Genomic DNA, 17014 nt, shown 5'->3' with positions numbered 1-17014 from the left:
TGTCTTCATAGTGGAGGTGATGGGCTGGATGTTTTTCAAGGTTCCACCGTATGCTATCCTTCTGACACCTATCCTGAGTTTTCTCCATCATAGGGTTCCCAAGGGCAAGAACATGGGGGAGAGGAGCCTGAGCTTTTAGGGGTGAAAATGGTTCATATTTTCAGGAGACTTTGAACTCTCTTCCAAGACCTGCAAAGTAGATTTGTTTTCTTAGGGTCTGTATTCATTGAATGCTGTCTGGGGCCACCTTCTACTTTTGCATGTATTTGTTGGGTTTAAGAGATATTTGGACTTTTTGCTTTGTCTCGCTTCCCTTTTGGGATTACTATCTTTGGGACTACTAGCGTCTTTAGGGCTATTCGATCTAGCTCTACCTTCTGTGTCTTCTTAAATGGACTTTCCCTTAACCTCCTGTCACCCCACTCTGCTTTTCATACATGTATGGGCATGTGTACGCGGGCACACATACACACACACACACACACACACACACACACACACACACACACTATTTTCTTTATCTTACTTTGCAGAAACATAATTGGTAGGCAGAAATGATGACTAATGCCTATATTCTCCACAGTTGGGAGGGTTAAGACAGGAGAATCACCATAAGTTCAAACCTGAACTGTAGAATAAGGCCCACAAATGGCTATCACTAGGAGTGACCATTTCAAATGGAAGCATAAGTTTTTGTTGTTGTTGTTTTGTTATGAGAGAAGTTTTATACTTACCAAAAAAAGTCAAAAAGTCAAAAAACCAAATCACCCCAACCCAGCACACCCGCTCTCCAGTTTGAGGCAAGAAGGTGGGACGTCTTTGCAGCTGTAGTTAGCAGCTGTCTAAGGCCACGTGTAAACAGCAATTTTCAGAACTGGCATGTGTGCTGGGACTTTTGTAGCGCCAAGGAGTGTGTGGAGAGCTTTGGTGTTTAGTTAAATTATGGGTCTAGATGCAAAACTTCACAGCAGGGCTTTGAGAGCCTGACCATGCCCTGCTTCCCCATGTGCACACAAGCTGGAGATCACACACACACACACACACACACACACACCTAGACACACACACACACACACACACACACTACCTCCCTATACACCACTTCCCAGAGGAACACCCTAAGCCATAAAGGGAGAGACAACTTGGAGTCCTTATAACCCTGGGGCCTCAGGGCTCTTGGATAGGTCCCTTGCATCCTCGGTAGTGTAACCCACTCCAGTCTGAAGCTTTGCTACAGTCCTCCACCGAAACCCCCAACCGAGGGAAGTCAAGATTAATCAGCTGGAAGTTTTTGAACTGAGCTCTCGGTGGCTTTTCCATCTCTGAACTGTGGAAGCCAAGGGTGGCCTTGATCATTTTGGTGTGTGGTGGGGTCTGCTGGTGTGAAGTCTGCAGGAAAGTGACACCAGTGGTTCATGCACCCGGTGGAAAGTATTTTTCATAACTCAGATGATCATAGAGCTGGAGGCCAGCGCATTCTTTTTCCTAGTCACCGTTTCCAAGGTCAGGAGAAGGTTGAAGTTTGGAGTGCTACTGGATAGTGTTGAGGAAATAGAAACCAGGACTCCAGATGGACTAGAGTTATCTTGAACATAGACCGGCATGCTTTATTACACATGAGCACACATGTGCACACTTAACTAATACACGGAAACCTTTCATGGCGTTTACATGACTGTTTACGTGACTGCTGTTTAGTTCCACCGAGAGCCTGAGCACAGCATCCCAGCCTCCCTGCCTCCTGCCCTCCTTAGTAGCCATGGAGATGGAAGGGAGAGAGGGAAGAATGTGTGATTGCAGGTCCTCTGCCTCCTGCATCCTTTGACAGAATGCAAATCACAGAGCAGTCTACAGTCCATTTGGTGATAATGGTGTCAAGATTCCCAAGTAGATCACCCTGTTGCCCATCCACCAACCCCAGAGGCCCTGATGGGAGAGGTTCAGGATGCACAGTCCACTGCCCCCTGGCTGTGCTCCCGTCTCCTAAAGCAGCTAACCAAGCTAACATTTCCCCTCTAGATTTTTCATGTCTGGCAGGTTCTGATGAAACCAGTTTCTTTTTAGTGTTTGCCGAGGAGTGAGAGCCATCACTCTATTTGAGCCAGATCCTAGAAAGGATGTTTTAGTAACTCCGATGTTTTGGTGCATTGTCTGGTGCCTGGATTTTCTCATCCTTCCAAAAAGGGAAGGATTTTTAAAGGCTTTTGGGGGGAGATGGTGTAGATTTATAGCTGACTGCCTGTCTCCCTGCCTGCCTGGCTGTGTCTTGGCATGCTCACAGCTGCCAGGCAACAGTGGAGGGGGTATGAAGAGATCTTTTCATTTAGCCAGTTGCCGAGCTTCAGGAGTTTAGATGAAGACAGGGTTGTCGTTTTTCTTCTCTGGGTTCCTAAGAATGTTTGGAATCTAGGTGGGGCCTCAGCTCTGTGTGGCCCATCTCTAAGCAATGAGGTGACAGGGTTTCTTCCATGGAAGGTCCCATCAGAGGTGCTTTGAGGCCTCCACTAGGATACATCTGAGGTCATGATTATATTTTTTTACAAATATTTAATTACTTGGTTGGAGCTTAAAGTGGGGGGTCACAATTAAAGCATAGGATTATTACACAGAAATGAAAAAAAAGTGCTTTTGAAATTACTTATGTTTGGGATGAGGTGATAGGAGTTGATTTGTTTTAAAGTTATTATTTTTTTTGTTTTGTTTTGTTTTTGTTTTTTTGAGACAGGGTTTTTCTGTGTAGCTTTGGAGCCTATCCTGGCACTCACTCTGGAGACCAGGCTGGCCTCGAACTCACAGAGATCCGCCTGCCTCTGCCTCCCAAGTGCTGGGATTAAAGGCGTGCGCCACCAACGCCCGGCTTAAAGCTATTTGTATAAAATGTTTTTCCGCTGTACATTTATGTGTAAAGGATGAATTTAATAATTGACTCTGGGTTCAGTTGTAGCAGCCGCTTTAGCTGTCACCTTCATTGTGCCCTGCTAGACTTTTTGGCATATGGTATTTAACTTAGGCCTCGTGGGAGCTTGTGTGCTAAGCTAATTGTTATATATCCATTTTATAGGGGATTGAATCTGCATTCTTTTAGAGTGTATGCTCCCGTGCCCAGCTCTTGAGGGGTCTGTTGAGTGAATACACTGGGGAAGTTAGGCTCATAGAACTGGACCATTAGTAAGTCTAGGAAGAGATTGAAATCCGAAGGCAGCTCAGATCAGTTAGCTTTGCTCATCGCTATGACTGAATGCAACTTGAGGGAGCAGGGATTTATTTTTGTCTTGAGGTTTCAGTTCATTTTAGTGGTGGGAACAACTTATAGCGTAGAGATCTGGAAACAGTGTGGGGAGAGTGAATGAGTATGAAAATGAACGAAATGTGAAATGTGCCTGGGTTCGTTGCATTTGTCCTTTTCCTGCTTTTATTTCACTGGGCCTCTGGCCTTTGGCATAGTGCTGCCTGCATCCAGGGCAGGTCTTTCCCCCTTAGTTGCTGTTTAGTACTTACCTGTCAGTCGGGGCTAGAAACGCTCTCACAGACACACTCAGAGGTGTGCTCTACTGAGATCTTCAACTATCTCAAACCGCTCTCGTTCCCAGTCAAGATTAACCATGACAGGGCCTAGATAGACTTTGACCATCAAGGAGCTCTTCTTGGTCTATCAGGATGATCTTAGAAACAGGTAAGGAGAGAAGTTAATGTCAGGAGCAAGAAGAGGTTGAAGCCACCTCATCGAGAGAGCCTGGGAGGTGGGCACTGCAGTTTGTATCCCCGAAGGGCCCTTTTCTAGAATGTCCTCACATGTGTTGTCATCTCACCCTTAGCCTTAGTCATCGGGGAAGAGAAAACCAGTAGACTCCTAGTGCTCCCATGCAACAGGAGGAAGTAGCCGGCAGGACTCATAGTGTCCTTTTGAAACAGTGCAGAAAAGGCCTTCCTGCGCTCTGGTTTGGGATCAGCCATAGGCCATGCGCCTTATGTGCCCACCAAGAGCTGCCTTCTAAAGCCTAAGCGTCCTGAAATCTGGATGCCTCTTTCTGATTCAGCCAACCCAGTCTTGGACTCATGAGGGTTGAGGGGATGGATGGCAACTGGGGTTCTTTGTGGAGCTGGTACAGCACCTTGTGGAGTAGAGGAGAGAATTCAAATCCAAGAGATTGAGTCCCATCTAGAGTTACAAGTGCAGTGAGATACTGGTGCTGGATTTCTATTGTCTTTCCTATTCCAACATGTCAGCCGTGTGCCCTGGATGTGTGGCATGACAACTGGATGATTTGTTGTGGGTGTGTTGGCTCATTCATTCACTTATCAAATATTTTAATAGTCTTAGTGTGATGGCTATCCAGGAAGGTGTGATACCTGTCCTGTGTCCTGCATCCAACAGTAATAACATAGATGACATTTATTTTATAGTTTTAAGTCAAAATGATGAGTCTTGGTGCCCAATGGATTTTCCTACTTTTTATTAGATTTTTTTTCAATTATTTTACTTGCTTTCTTTTTGTTTTTTGTTTTGTTTTCTTTTGAGATAGGATCCTGGCAGTTTCAAATTCTGCCCTCCTTCAGCCTCTTTTCCTTTGGGGCTGGTCGGATTCTAGAATATGGGCAATATGTGTTCATTTTTTGCACTCATTGGCTTTCAGTGTTGCCTTCTATTTGCCTAGTTTTGTTGTTGATGTTGTAGAGGTCCTGTAGGCTCAGAGACTGGACATTTGAAGGAGTAGGCAGTTAATGTGAATCGGGGACTGAGAGAGAGAGAGAAAGAGAGAGAGAGAGAGAGAGAGAGAGAGAGAGAGAGAGAGAGATAGAGAGTGTGATGGTGACTTCATGAGACAGGCTTAGGGATTTTTTTTTTTTTTTTTTTTTTTTGGAGTTAGAAGGTCATGGAAAATTGGAAGATGGTTGCAATTTGCCATGGGAAGATCTGGGAGTGGAGAGGCATTCCAGGGAGAAAGACCTGTGAGAATAGAGGTGTGGAAACCTAGGGATTAGTGGGGATGGCATAGGGTTGAGCAAGGTGAGCTGCAGGGAGGGCTTTAAAGGCGTGTCAGGTCAGAGCTTGCAGGGTGGTCCCTGAGTGCGAGGTCAGCACCTATCTTATCTACAGGCAGAGGGCAGCCTGAGACGAGCTGAGCATAGAAAGTACACACCTCCTTTGAATTGTGTCTACAATTTTTTTCTTTAAAGTACGGGGGATTGAGCCAAGGCCTTGAGCATTTGAAGCAAGAGCTATCCCTAGTCCTTATGTATTCAATTAAAAACCAGTTTATTAGTTCCTTGAGAACTCTGTGCAACAGGCTTTGATCATGTTCATATCCCCTCCACAACTCCTGCCAACTCCACCCGCTTTCCCTACCCATCCAACTTTTTTTTTTAAATAAACCCCATCAAGAGCACTTTGTGCTGCCTACATTTTCTTGGGAGTGTGGTTGTAATTGACAAGGTTTGGCTACTATCTGAGCATCGTCTTTTTGCATCTTTTTGTTTGTGTCTCCTCTATTTTAAAACAGCCTGCTGTGGGATTTTTCTCAATATGCTAATGAAGTCATGTTTTGTGGCCACAGAGGTCCTGGGGGCTCCTCTCCTGTCAAGAAGTTCCAGTCTACTCTGGTAGCCTGAACGCCTAAGATAATGCAGCATAGCTGTCTCCAGCATCCTTAACTATATAATGGTCTGGTCTGTAAGGCTGAGACAGGTTCCAGACTGCTTTCCTGGAAGAACATGGAGCAAGGCTTGTTGAAGTGTCTTACCAAACACTGCTTCTGATAACCTGGTTAACCTGTGCCCTCCTCTTGTCATCTCTTGCAGATGGTCACAAGAACAAAGAAAATATTTGTAGGAGGGTTATCTGCGAACACTGTAGTGGAAGATGTAAAGCAGTATTTTGAGCAGTTTGGCAAGGTAAGTGCTGCCCATGGGCGGACAGTAGTGGCCCACAGGTGTGGGTGGATCCTCAGATGTGGCTACCTGAGCTGATGCTATGTACGGTCTAGAATTGGGTCCTTGAACTTCCCTGTCAGGATTTACATGAAACTCCAGAGCTGCAGTGAAGAGTCAGGACTTTGGTTGGCATGGGGCCTTGTGCGCCTGCAGGAGCACACAGAGTGGCCTTTCAGTACTGTTTTGCTGTCATTTGCCAGCCACATGGGGCCAGGACTGGGGAAGGATGTGGGGTTGTGACTCACAGGGCACAGGTGCCCACAGAAGCTGAGAGAGGCAAAACCCTGTGAACCCGCTGGGATTCCTTATTCCTTGTACTTCTGGAAGATGGCATTCAGAAACGAGGGTGCTGGGCCCTTGGCAGCAGAACATTCCCCTGTTAAGTGCCCAAGGAGACTTGAGAAAGATGTTGGCTACATCAATCATCATTTTGACCAAAGTGCCAATGAGACAGAAGCAAAATGATGCCCTGAGGTATGCTGTTAGGACTAGGTATCCTCATTCAGGAATGGGGGAAAGAAGGTGTGTGGGGGTTAGAGAGACGTGTGGGACGGACATGTAGGTGATGTCTTTGTCAGTTGCTTTCAAGCTGGTGAAAGAGGCAGAAGCATATGAGTGGGTTCTTCTCAGATGTCATGCTGCCCCGTCTTTGCCTTTATGTGGTCCCCTTTCTCTAGCTCCCACAGAAGCCATAGGTCTAAGGAGCTTGGCAGGTGAATGGCTGAGCTGGCCCTCCACTTCCTGCATCTTTTGAGTAATTGTGGGTATTGTCATGGGAACCCAAGCTTGGGGCCAGCTCCCTCCATCATAGTGTTTTCCCTGCTGACAGGCTAATGTGGCAGAGCTCTGTGGTATCCTGGAAAGATGCAATGCCCACTCAAAGCTTTTATCATTCATTTACTCCCACGATGGCTGTCCTATTTGCCAAAGACCTGGACGAGGGCACTGCCACCCACTAGTTGGCCTGAAAGTTCTGTGCTTTGCTTGCTTACCCAGGGCAGCAGACAGCCATGACTCAATCACCATTTGTGGCCCTCCATGAGCCACTGCGTGAGATGAGGGCCATGACCTTTATTTAGCTTTGAATTGAAGATTCCCCCCTTTGTATTAGTCAGTTTCTGCATGGATGGGAGACCATACAACAAAGAGAAAACAGCATCTTCAGTTCAGCTATACATTTGAAATGGCATGGAATTGCCCACCTCGGTGGATTTTGACAAAGGCTGTCTTCCTCATAGTCCTCCTGAACATCTCATCTGGGGGCTGACTCATTCTGGGTGGCTCATTGGGGAAGCTAAGTGTGCTGATGGCCACTGGAGTTACAGGGCTTCTCTTTCCAAGAGTGATTTATGGCACTAGAGGGAAGTATCCATCACTGGCCCCTCCCTGCCTAGGGAGAAGGATTGGAAGTAATTAAATGAGACAAGTCCTTCTTGCACCATACTCTGGAGGGTGGGCCCTCTTCTGCCTTCAAATTGAGTCCAGGGTAGTGTTTGCAAACAAGAGGTGGGATTTCTTTTTCGAGCCATAACCTGCCTTGGAATCTCATAGGCCCATTTGCAGGTGTCAGGGAGGCTGTGGCTGCCTGGATGAGCTGTTGCAGTATTCCAGACAGGCTTACACTTGCAGCAGACAGCACATCTCTGCACACCCCCAGCCTCGCTTTTTCCCCCTCTCAGATCTCTCCCTCGTCCTTCCTGTCTTCCCTTTTGTTGTTTCTCATGAGCACTTACAGTCGTGACTCAGTGTCAGCAGTGGGCCGCCCGGCAAGCTTTGGCCTTGCCCACAGCCGCTTCCAACACCGCCTTGAGAACAGTTGTCCCTTTGTCTCGGCCGCAGTCACAGACCATCTTCCCTAACATGGCACTTGCTGGGTCGGATGCTGCTCAGTTAATTGTGCAGCCGTATTTGTGGATTCTGACAGGCTGCATAAACTTATGGAGTGTTTTACTAAAGGACTAAGGAGGCTTTTGAATGCACCAAAACCTGTAACACACTCTACTCATGAGCTAGCAGCTCCTTTCATGCATAGGCACTGAGTGTTATCTGGGCTTGCCTTCCGAAGAGCTTATTTGTCGTTTGCCGGAGTCTAGTGTTCTGCCTATGGCCCCTTGGGCAGGATTCAACGCCTCTCTGGATTCTGATCGTTCATTTGAATCCAGAATGATCAAAGTAGAGTCTCCTGGTAGGCCTTGGGGGCCAGGAGTAAAAACCAGCCTTGGCAAAAAGAGGTAGTGGGTAAATTGACACACGGACTTTACCCTTTGTTAAAGTATATCTCCCCCCCCTCTCTCCTCTCTCTCTCTCTCTCTCTCTCTCTTCTCTCTCTCTCTCTCTCTCTCTCTGTGTGTGTGTGTGTGTGTGTGTGTGTGTGTGTGTGTGTGTGTGTGTGTGTGTGCGCACATGCCTGAGGGAGGTTGTTTGGGGCTGTCTTGAAGCAAATTAGCAAGGTATAAATTCACTACCTCAAAGGAGTACTACCGACTGTCACATGCCAGGTCAAGCCGTTCCTTACATTGTCTTGTTTAATTTTTCTCTGGGAGATGGTGGTGTTGCTGTGTTTCATATAAATGGCATTTTAGTGCTGGCAGGAAGGAAGGCTTGGTGTCTCTTCGATATGCACAGGGGGGTGCTCCAGACTTGGGCATCTGCACCGAGAAGATCGGTGTTCTGTGGCCTCCTTGATTGGGAAGATAGTAGAGACCAGAGGGGTTTTAACTTTGAACCAGAACGCATATCCTGCTTCTTCTCCGCTTCCACGCCTGAACTTCCATCTCACTACAGCCTCCATGCAGGGTGTACCACGTTCTGTGTTTCACTCACCATCATTTACTGTCTTTTCCCCTTTTCCATCTTGCCTGAGGTGGCAGCTGCTCCAACTGTTTATTTCAGGTGGCAGTCAACATAGACACAACTGCTACCAAGGGGCTGGGCTGAGGGTAGTTTAAATATGTCTTTGCTGTAAGTGGAGTGGATACCAAATGACACACACACACACATACACACACATATACACACACACACACACTCACACACACACACAGAGAGAGAGAGAGAGAGAGAGAGAGAGAGAGAGAGAGAGAGAGAGAGAGAGAGATGGAGGGAGGGAGGGAGAGATGGAGGGAGGGAGAGATGGAGGGAGGGAGGGAGAGAGATCTTTAAATAACTCAAAGTGGACACTTAGCAACCCTTTTTGCTTTTTCCCCTCAGAAGACCTCCCACCCCCCATTAAAGATGCTCATACTTCTTTATATTAAAATGTGATCATGAAATGAAGCTGTTGACACAGAACTCAATAAACTTAGGTGGCTGTTTCTGGTGCCTTCCCTGGAGAATGGTAAGGTAGACGGTATTCCAAAGCTTCCGTTCTGGGCCTGACCATGGGGATGACCTCCAGCAACACCTTGGCAGACTTTTGTTCCTGCCTCAGTTTCCCTTCTGGGGAAGCCAGTGACAGATTTGTAAAGGCTAGTAAATTGCTTTGCAACCCATATGGTCTCTATTATAACTTCTGCTATTGTAGGGTGAAAATATCTGCAACTAGCATGTAAACAGATGGCTGTGGTTGTGTTCCAATAAAACTTTATAAAAACAAACAGAGAGCCAGATTTGTTGACCCCTGAACTGAATTATTCCTAAGGCTGGTCTTTAAGCTGTGAAAGTCCTATAGAGAGTGTTTAAATATACGTAGATAGATTATAACCCAGTGTATTTATAGACTAACATAAGAATACATTGCTCATGGTAGTCAGCATGGTATGTAGTAAGCAAAACAGTCTTCAACACAGTAAAGTTTATTTCTGGGCTTCGTGATGCAGGGGCACTGCATCTTGATTTGAGATTGCATTCTTTATTTGGAAAAAGGCACTATTTATAATCTGGAATCTTCATCCTATGAGTAAGACCCAGAAAAACTGAGTAAGTTACTTTCAATCTTCCTGTTCCAGGCACTAGGTCTAAATGATCAAAACTCGTGCTATTCAGATTTTACTGGTAAGAGAGTTTTACTGTGTGTTGCTGTTTGTGCTTTACAGTTTCATGTGTTTGGTGCTAAGCTTTTAATGCACTTTAAAATGTGCTTTCAAGGATGTCACATGAGACACTTGGCATCTCCACTATGTGGGTGATGAGAAAGAAGTTGTTTAAGGTCACACAGCCCAGGCTGGGTAAAGCCTGGATGGGCACTTGGGGTACAACCTAGCCTCTGCACTCTGGATAAAACCCTGCCTTCTGCTTTGGAAGTCAGCTGACTCTTCTGCACAGGGAGCATGGTGTGGTGTATTCATTTGTCAGCAACGCTGATCTCCAGTAATTTATTTAACTGCCTTGGTTATTCGGTGAACATTATCTGTGTTCATGATTTCATACGTACAGGAATGATGTATATAGACCATTCCCAAACCTGGCAGATGACTGATGCTCTGATATGCTGGAGCAGAGCCACTCCAGAGAGCTCATCTCTTAACCAAAGTGCCTTGAGATGGAGAAGCCCTCCCTACACTCAGGTTTTTCCACCTCCTCCTCTTCCTCTGCCTCCTCCTGTCTCCACTTCTCTTTGGGTCCTTCCTTCAAGTTCCACTCTCTTACTTACATTCTTGCAAGGGCTTTGGGATCAAAGAGGCCTTCCTTGAAGCAGAATGACCTACTCTGCCTTGTCCTGGATAGAACAGAAAGTTTCCCACTTCTTAGCTGCTCCTGGGATGCCAGGGCAGCTCCAGTGTCCAGCTCTGCTCAGCTCTACTCGCTAGGTGATGCTGACTCTACAGGACTCCAGTGAGAGCCATAGAGGCTTCCAATTAGACTTCACATGGCGAGCTGTGTAATTAGTTTGGAAGACTTATGCTTAGTCATTGGTTTATCCTAATCGGCTTTGGCTTTTCCCAACAACAAAGTGGGCTTATTTGGCTAAGCTGAACCGACTCTGCACCCTTTGTCTTGCCGTTTATTGTCTCTTTCCTTTTATTCTGTTTCACTGCCAAAGTTCTGTTTCATTAGGCCTACAAGTCATTTCCAATCCAGTGGGCTGCTACAATCCGGCCTTTATCACCCGCTGCCCTGGTTCCCATGTCCCTTCTGGCCAGGGCCCGAGCTGTGGTTTGATATGAGGGCTTTAACCCCTTACTGGGCCAGCTGCTCATGGAGGTGGTGTGGGGGAGCAAAGACAGCAAGGAAGGGCAGGATTTGGGAAGTTATGGCTCCTCAGGTCCCAGGGAAAGGAGCTCTCTGGGAAGGAGGTAAGGGATTCTTTGCAGCCTCCTTGCTAGAGCTGGGCTGTGTAAGGGGCTGATAAAGTTAGCCATAGCTCCAGAGACTGAAAACTTTGTGGGGAGGGAACACAGTTGGAAACCAGTGTGAACTGTTTTTTTTTTTTTTTTTTTTTTTTTCACATAGGGATCTCCTCATTTATTCCATGAAGTGGGAGTCCTTGGAGCAGGAGAGGGTAGGGGGGTGTATTTGTTGAGAGTGTCAACCTGATGCCTGCTGTTTTCTAGCCCCAGACTATAGGTAGGGGCATGGAGGTGTGTCTGTGATGCCATTCAGATTGCTTTTGATAACAGAAAGTGTGAGGAGAATCTTACCTAGAAGACCCACCCCCCCAAAAAGCCTTTGAAATTCAAAAAGCAAGAGATTTGTGAGAGATAAAGAGACAAGTTAGCCCTGTATATTCTTGAAAGTGGACTGTGATCCTGGGGTAGATTTTTATCACTACCAAATGTGTGGCACAGATAAACAGCTCTGTATGGGTGCTTGATTCTCTCAGGAACCCAGAAAACAAAAATCTCTATGTGTGTCTTTTGTGGCTGTGTGATGCTCCCATGGGGCCTTCATCTTCTGAAGCAGTTTTGGCAGGTGGACTGGCTGGAAGATGGTGCCTGCCTGCTTTAGCCTCTCCAGAGTCTGGAGTGTTTTTCACAGACTGTCTTCACTTGTAACTAGGGCCAGGGAGGTTCATTCCCTCCTTCACTGGCTGGCCGTGATGGGATTTTAGGTTTAAGCTTTCTTCCTGTGATAGAACAATGCAAGGCCAACCCTGTCTCCGTGGTCTTTATAGTCTCTGTCTGGTCTGTGTTGTTCCCTCATTTCAGAAGGAGACACAGGGAAAGTCCACCACAGTGGAGAGCAAAACGCTTCCTCATTTCCCACATCCACCTTTTAGGCCCAAGTACAGCCAGCATCACCATGGGTTAGCAAGGTCCTTGTGCGGGGCTGTAAATCATCCTGATGCTCAAAAATCTTGTGTTTCCCTGCTCATTTCTGCTTCCCAAGCCTGTTTCTGTGGTGGCCAGTAGAGTTAGAAATAGCCTCAGCTCCCTAGCTTCCCTTCTCCTAAATCTTCATGTTTTGCTTCAAACAGAATTCCTAAAATAGTAGGTTTCCAGGAAAGCTTCCCATTTCCCTCTTAGTGTACAAAATATAGCCAGCTGTTAGGCAAAGGCATCAGACATTATTATTGCACTGTTAACAGTGTTTTAAAATATACAAATAGAAAACTATCCCAATGCCTTCTGGGTTGCAAGCTGGGAAAAACTTTGAGATTATGTTAATTAAATGGCACGCTCATTTGCATGCTAGGTAGAGGAGCAAGGCTTCATACATGGCTGTTTCACTCTGTGTCCCAGCACAGTTTAGTTTTACTTAATTTGAAAGAAGGCAGGGCCAGGGAGCTCTTGGTAGCAAAGGAGTTAATGAGGCCTGTGGTGGGCATGGGAGGGAACACAAAGTACTTCCAGGGGCCTCACCTTCTCAGAGTCCTCCTGGAGGCCTCTGAAGAGGTCACTTACAATGGAGCTGTTAGCATGAGAAAGGAATGCTTTCTCTGCCGAGATGGTTTTCAGTGGGAACTGAAAAAGCACCAGAAATCATGGCCCGGGCTTGTGCCAGTGGGTGCAAGGGGTGGTTCTTCAGGGAGAGAAAGCACAGTTCATTTAGACTTGGCATAGACATCTAACTCGATTGTTCTGTGGAGTGAGCATTGATATGGAGATCCTGCCCCCACCCCCTCCCCATCAATAGGACGCCCCATTACATGGGTCACGTATGCTTTTCTCTTGCCTTCTCCTTTCTTCTTTTTTTCCCTTCCTTTGTCCTCACAGAAGCGGTCCGTGTAGAACGGCCCGGTTTGTCGAGTTTCCTGCCCTGTAAGTTTTTACAGCTCTGTATTTGGAGACTCCAATATCTGTGAATTAGCCCTAAGTGGGCTGCCATTTGGTACTTTATTTACATTGGAAGCCTCAGTAGAGAAAAGACCCGGGAAAAAAAAAAAAAAAAAAACGTTAAGAAGCAGGAAGAAGCCCGAGCATTGCTTTTCTGACTGTTGCTAACCTCACCACTGCCTTTAAAACCAATCACGAGGCTCACGGCTGATATTTAATAGCTTTTAGCTGATTATTTTTCTTCTCCTCCTCTTTCTTTTCTATCCAAGTTGACCTGGGTGTACTTGAACGGAAATGAAGTCATCCAAATGCTGAATTAGAATAATCACAGTCGTCTAAGAATGAAATGGAAGCAGAGATTAGATGGTGGAGGGAAAGCAGGCATTAATAGGCACCAAGAAAACTTTGCATAAAATAAATAGAAGATTGAGTTTTGCCTCTGCTGTTTCCATTTCTCCTTCGATCCATGTCATCTTTTTTGGTGTCGAGTTAATGGCAAAGTGGAATCTGCTTTAAGGTCGCATACTCTCTGCCACCTGGGTAACAGTGCTTTCTTCCTTTTTGTGCCCATGTTTCTGCCATGGAAAAATCCAGATGGAGGGTCTGTCTGTGGTTGTAGAGGGTGGGTGATTACTTGTTGCAGCAGCAGTGGGTGGAGACAGAGGGAAGAGAGGGAAGAGGGTGGAAGACAGCAGACAGCAGGTCCTAATGCTGTTATTGGCAGGTTCCTGGTTACTGTAGGGACTTGTCCCTCCACACCTAAGGGTAAAGGTAGACTGACCAGCTGTAAGTTTACCAGTACCAGCAAAGAGGAAGTGGAGTCTTAGCCTAACTGCTACTTCAGGCTCTGAAAAGGCCCATCAGGTATGTTCCCCATGACTAGGCAGATTTAAGTACTCCTTCCTCAGTGTTCTGGAATTCTCATTCACACGTATTTATATTTTACCCTCATGATTTATTCTAGCAGCTGAGGGAAGAGGTAGCACAAGAAATTGTTAAATGAGAAAGTGCTATGGGGAAGGCAGGTAGCAAAGATAGGCAGTGGTGGTTTGTTGTATAGCTCGCCTTTGGGCTTCTGTTTGGCTCCTACTTGGGGATTATTTCTGTGACTATTGAAAATAATAATAATAAAAAATCTGCCCTGGCTCAGTGAAAAGTGAGCTTCTTGTAGTTAAAGAGCAAAGTGAGGATTTAATTAGATTTAAAAGCCCAGCAGAGTGGTTTGTTTACAGGAAGTGGTTTTTAGGTGGTCTGCTGTAGGAGATGCAATTTCTGCGAGTGGATTACTTATAATGAGAGATTTTTGGTTGTTGAGGTCGCTAACGGCCTTTTATAATTGGAGGCAGAGGTAAATATTTTCTGACTTGCTTATGGCATGTCAGCATTCAAAGAAACAACTTACGGTGCTTTTCAGTTAAGGAAAAATAAATGAGAGTGTGGAATGATCAGAGGCGGGCTCTCTGACTGTGTTCCACGCTTTCTTCTGGACCATCAGAAGGGCATTGAAGGCCTCTGGGAGAGGATGTGCTGCAAGCCTTCCAAAGGCACAAAACATTTTTTTTTTTTATATTTATCTTAAAAAAAGAAAAACACCCTCCCTTTCCCCACCAAGTAGTGAAAAAAAGGAGGCATTATCAACCCTGTAGCTGCCCCAATTTAGCTGCCATCAATGTTCAGATTCAGGGGTTCCTTTTGTGTCTGCCCTTAACCCTTCTAGTAGAAGTCCTGGGTTCTTGCTTCATGTGAGATGCTCAAAGGATGGATGCCTTACCAGCCATCTAGCATTTTCCTGGAAGGTTACCAGTCAACAACCCCCACACCACACACTTGCACACATTACTCTTTAGACAAGGACTTTAGCCCAAGCTGGCCTCAAACCCCATGTATAGTCAGTAATAACCTCAAACTGTTGGTCCTTCTGCCTTTACTTCTTTAACACTGGGATTTTTAGGTATGTACCACCACATCTGACTCTATGTGTTTCTGGAGTTTGAACCCAGGAACTTAGGCATGCTTGGCCAGCACTGTACAACTGATCTACATTCTAGGCCTGGTACTGTTACTTTATGATTATGTTAAGACTTGTTATATAGAATAAATATCATGGCACAGAAGGCCACACGTGTGTGGTTCTAGTTGAAAAATACAGTCTTCTATTTGCTTGAAAATGGCTCCTGGCCATGCTGCCTATATTTCTGGTCACAAGGGGGCTGACTTTTCGTTACTTGACTTTGAGAATGAAACTCTGGGGTTGGTGAAGTTTTTCTGAAAAGCTCCAGATAATTAGTTTTAGTTTTGTACCCCACATGGTCTTTTAAGACCATTCAACCCTCACTGAATCAAACAAGAGATAAAGACAATATGAAAATAAATGTTCATTGCTTTGTCTCAATAAAACTTTATTTACAGAAACCCGGAGGCAGCCTGATGATACCACAGGCTTTGCTAGTCCACAAGCTTAGAATGTTGCCTGGATCATAGAAGGTTTTATTTTTCACTTCTCTGATTGAAATACAGCCCATCTACTTACTAACAAGTCATTTCACTCTTTGCGTGTATTTCTTTACCTATAGAACAGGGATAATAATGGCACATAATATACACATGCAGTATGCATGACTACTATACATCAGGTGGCCCTGAGGATTAAATGAGCCACTGCATCTGGAGTTATTAGCATCCCATCAGAAACAAAAGCTGTGCTTAACAAACACTAGAAACATGAACTGCACTAATTTCTGCCCCTGAGACCCGAGAGCCTCTAGAATTGCCCCTCCAGTCTTTTGTAGTGGTAGGCTCGCCAGCACACGTGTGTGTGTGTGTGTGTGTGTGTGTGTGTGTGTGTGTGTGTGTGTGCGCGCGCGCGCGCGCGCGCTTGCTACTTCATCTGTCCTTTGGTTCTTTCACCAACCCCGGGAACAACACAAACTGAAAAGTTCTCCCAGGATCGTCACAACATAAAGGATACGATGAAGCTGTATCGTTTTGATGAGGTGCTCCCTCATTCAGTCTAGGTACCTCCAGGCTTCCAGTTTGTGGAAGACCTTCAGGTTGCTGTATCTTTGATAGAGAACACCGGATTGTCACGGGACAAAGAGGAATTGTTACAGTCGGGCCCTGTGGAAAAACTCTTTTAACTTTTCTGAATGATTAAGCCTTGGGGGGGGTAAAGAATATCATCTGGAAATTGTCCCAGGAATACTTAGATGATGTTTATTAAAATACATTTAAATATATTGATCCACTAATGTGTTTATTGCATTTATTTTGCCTCATGGGAGAGCTTTTCACATCCTCACTAAGTTTTCTTTCCTCTTCCTGTCCATATGATTCTCATAAGCTTCGTTTTTCTGGCTTCCTTTGAATTTACAGCAAATATTAAGGGATGGGAAGATGTTAATAAACTCAGTGTAAAGCAGGAGGGAGAAAACCCTATAAAGACAAAGAGCCTTAGATCTTCAAAGCTACATCCACATCATGGGACCACTTAGTGCAGGAAAGCAGCCATTCCTCCTCATTAAGCCCAGAGAACATTGCGCCTGTGGCCTTGTGCACCGTTCACTTGTTCATTGTGTCGCTCCACAGATCTCAAGGATGTTGTTGGGGCCAGTCACTGAGCTAGGAGCCTCTGTCCCATGAGTAAATAAAACAGACAAGAACCCTGCTTCCTTGTAGCCTGTTAGCATGGGGTACATATGGAGAAGGACAAACCCTCAACTGGCAAGGAAATAATAAAATTAACTCCAAATTGTGCCATGAAGAAAGCAAACTAGGAGTGGGCGGAAAATCCATACTGGGACTCTGAAGAGGGCTTCTTGGGTTATTTAGCTGTAAGCCCAGTGTATGCTCTTTGCCTTCATGAGCCTTCACATTCCAGCAAGCTGCGGCCCAAGCAGTTTGCTGGTGGGGAGTGTGAGGACTGGCTCAGC

The 17014-nt window shown here is 45.7% G+C and overlaps 1 protein-coding gene across 1 annotated transcript in view; it reads left to right on the top strand.

The window, feature by feature from the left end:
• Msi2 (musashi RNA binding protein 2) overlaps nucleotides 1-17014 on the top strand; it is a 367643-nt gene that overhangs the window by 119669 nt on the left and 230960 nt on the right. The window contains 1 exon segment of the mRNA XM_035447710.1: nucleotides 5800-5892. Within this exon segment, the coding sequence (XP_035303601.1) occupies nucleotides 5800-5892 (93 nt within the window).

The sequence above is a fragment of the Cricetulus griseus genome, chromosome 7 (genome assembly GCF_003668045.3).
Source record: "Cricetulus griseus strain 17A/GY chromosome 7, alternate assembly CriGri-PICRH-1.0, whole genome shotgun sequence".
Taxonomy (NCBI): domain Eukaryota; kingdom Metazoa; phylum Chordata; class Mammalia; order Rodentia; family Cricetidae; genus Cricetulus; species Cricetulus griseus.
Note: the sequence above shows the minus strand (reverse complement) of the source record. Positions and strands in the feature narration are given on the sequence as shown.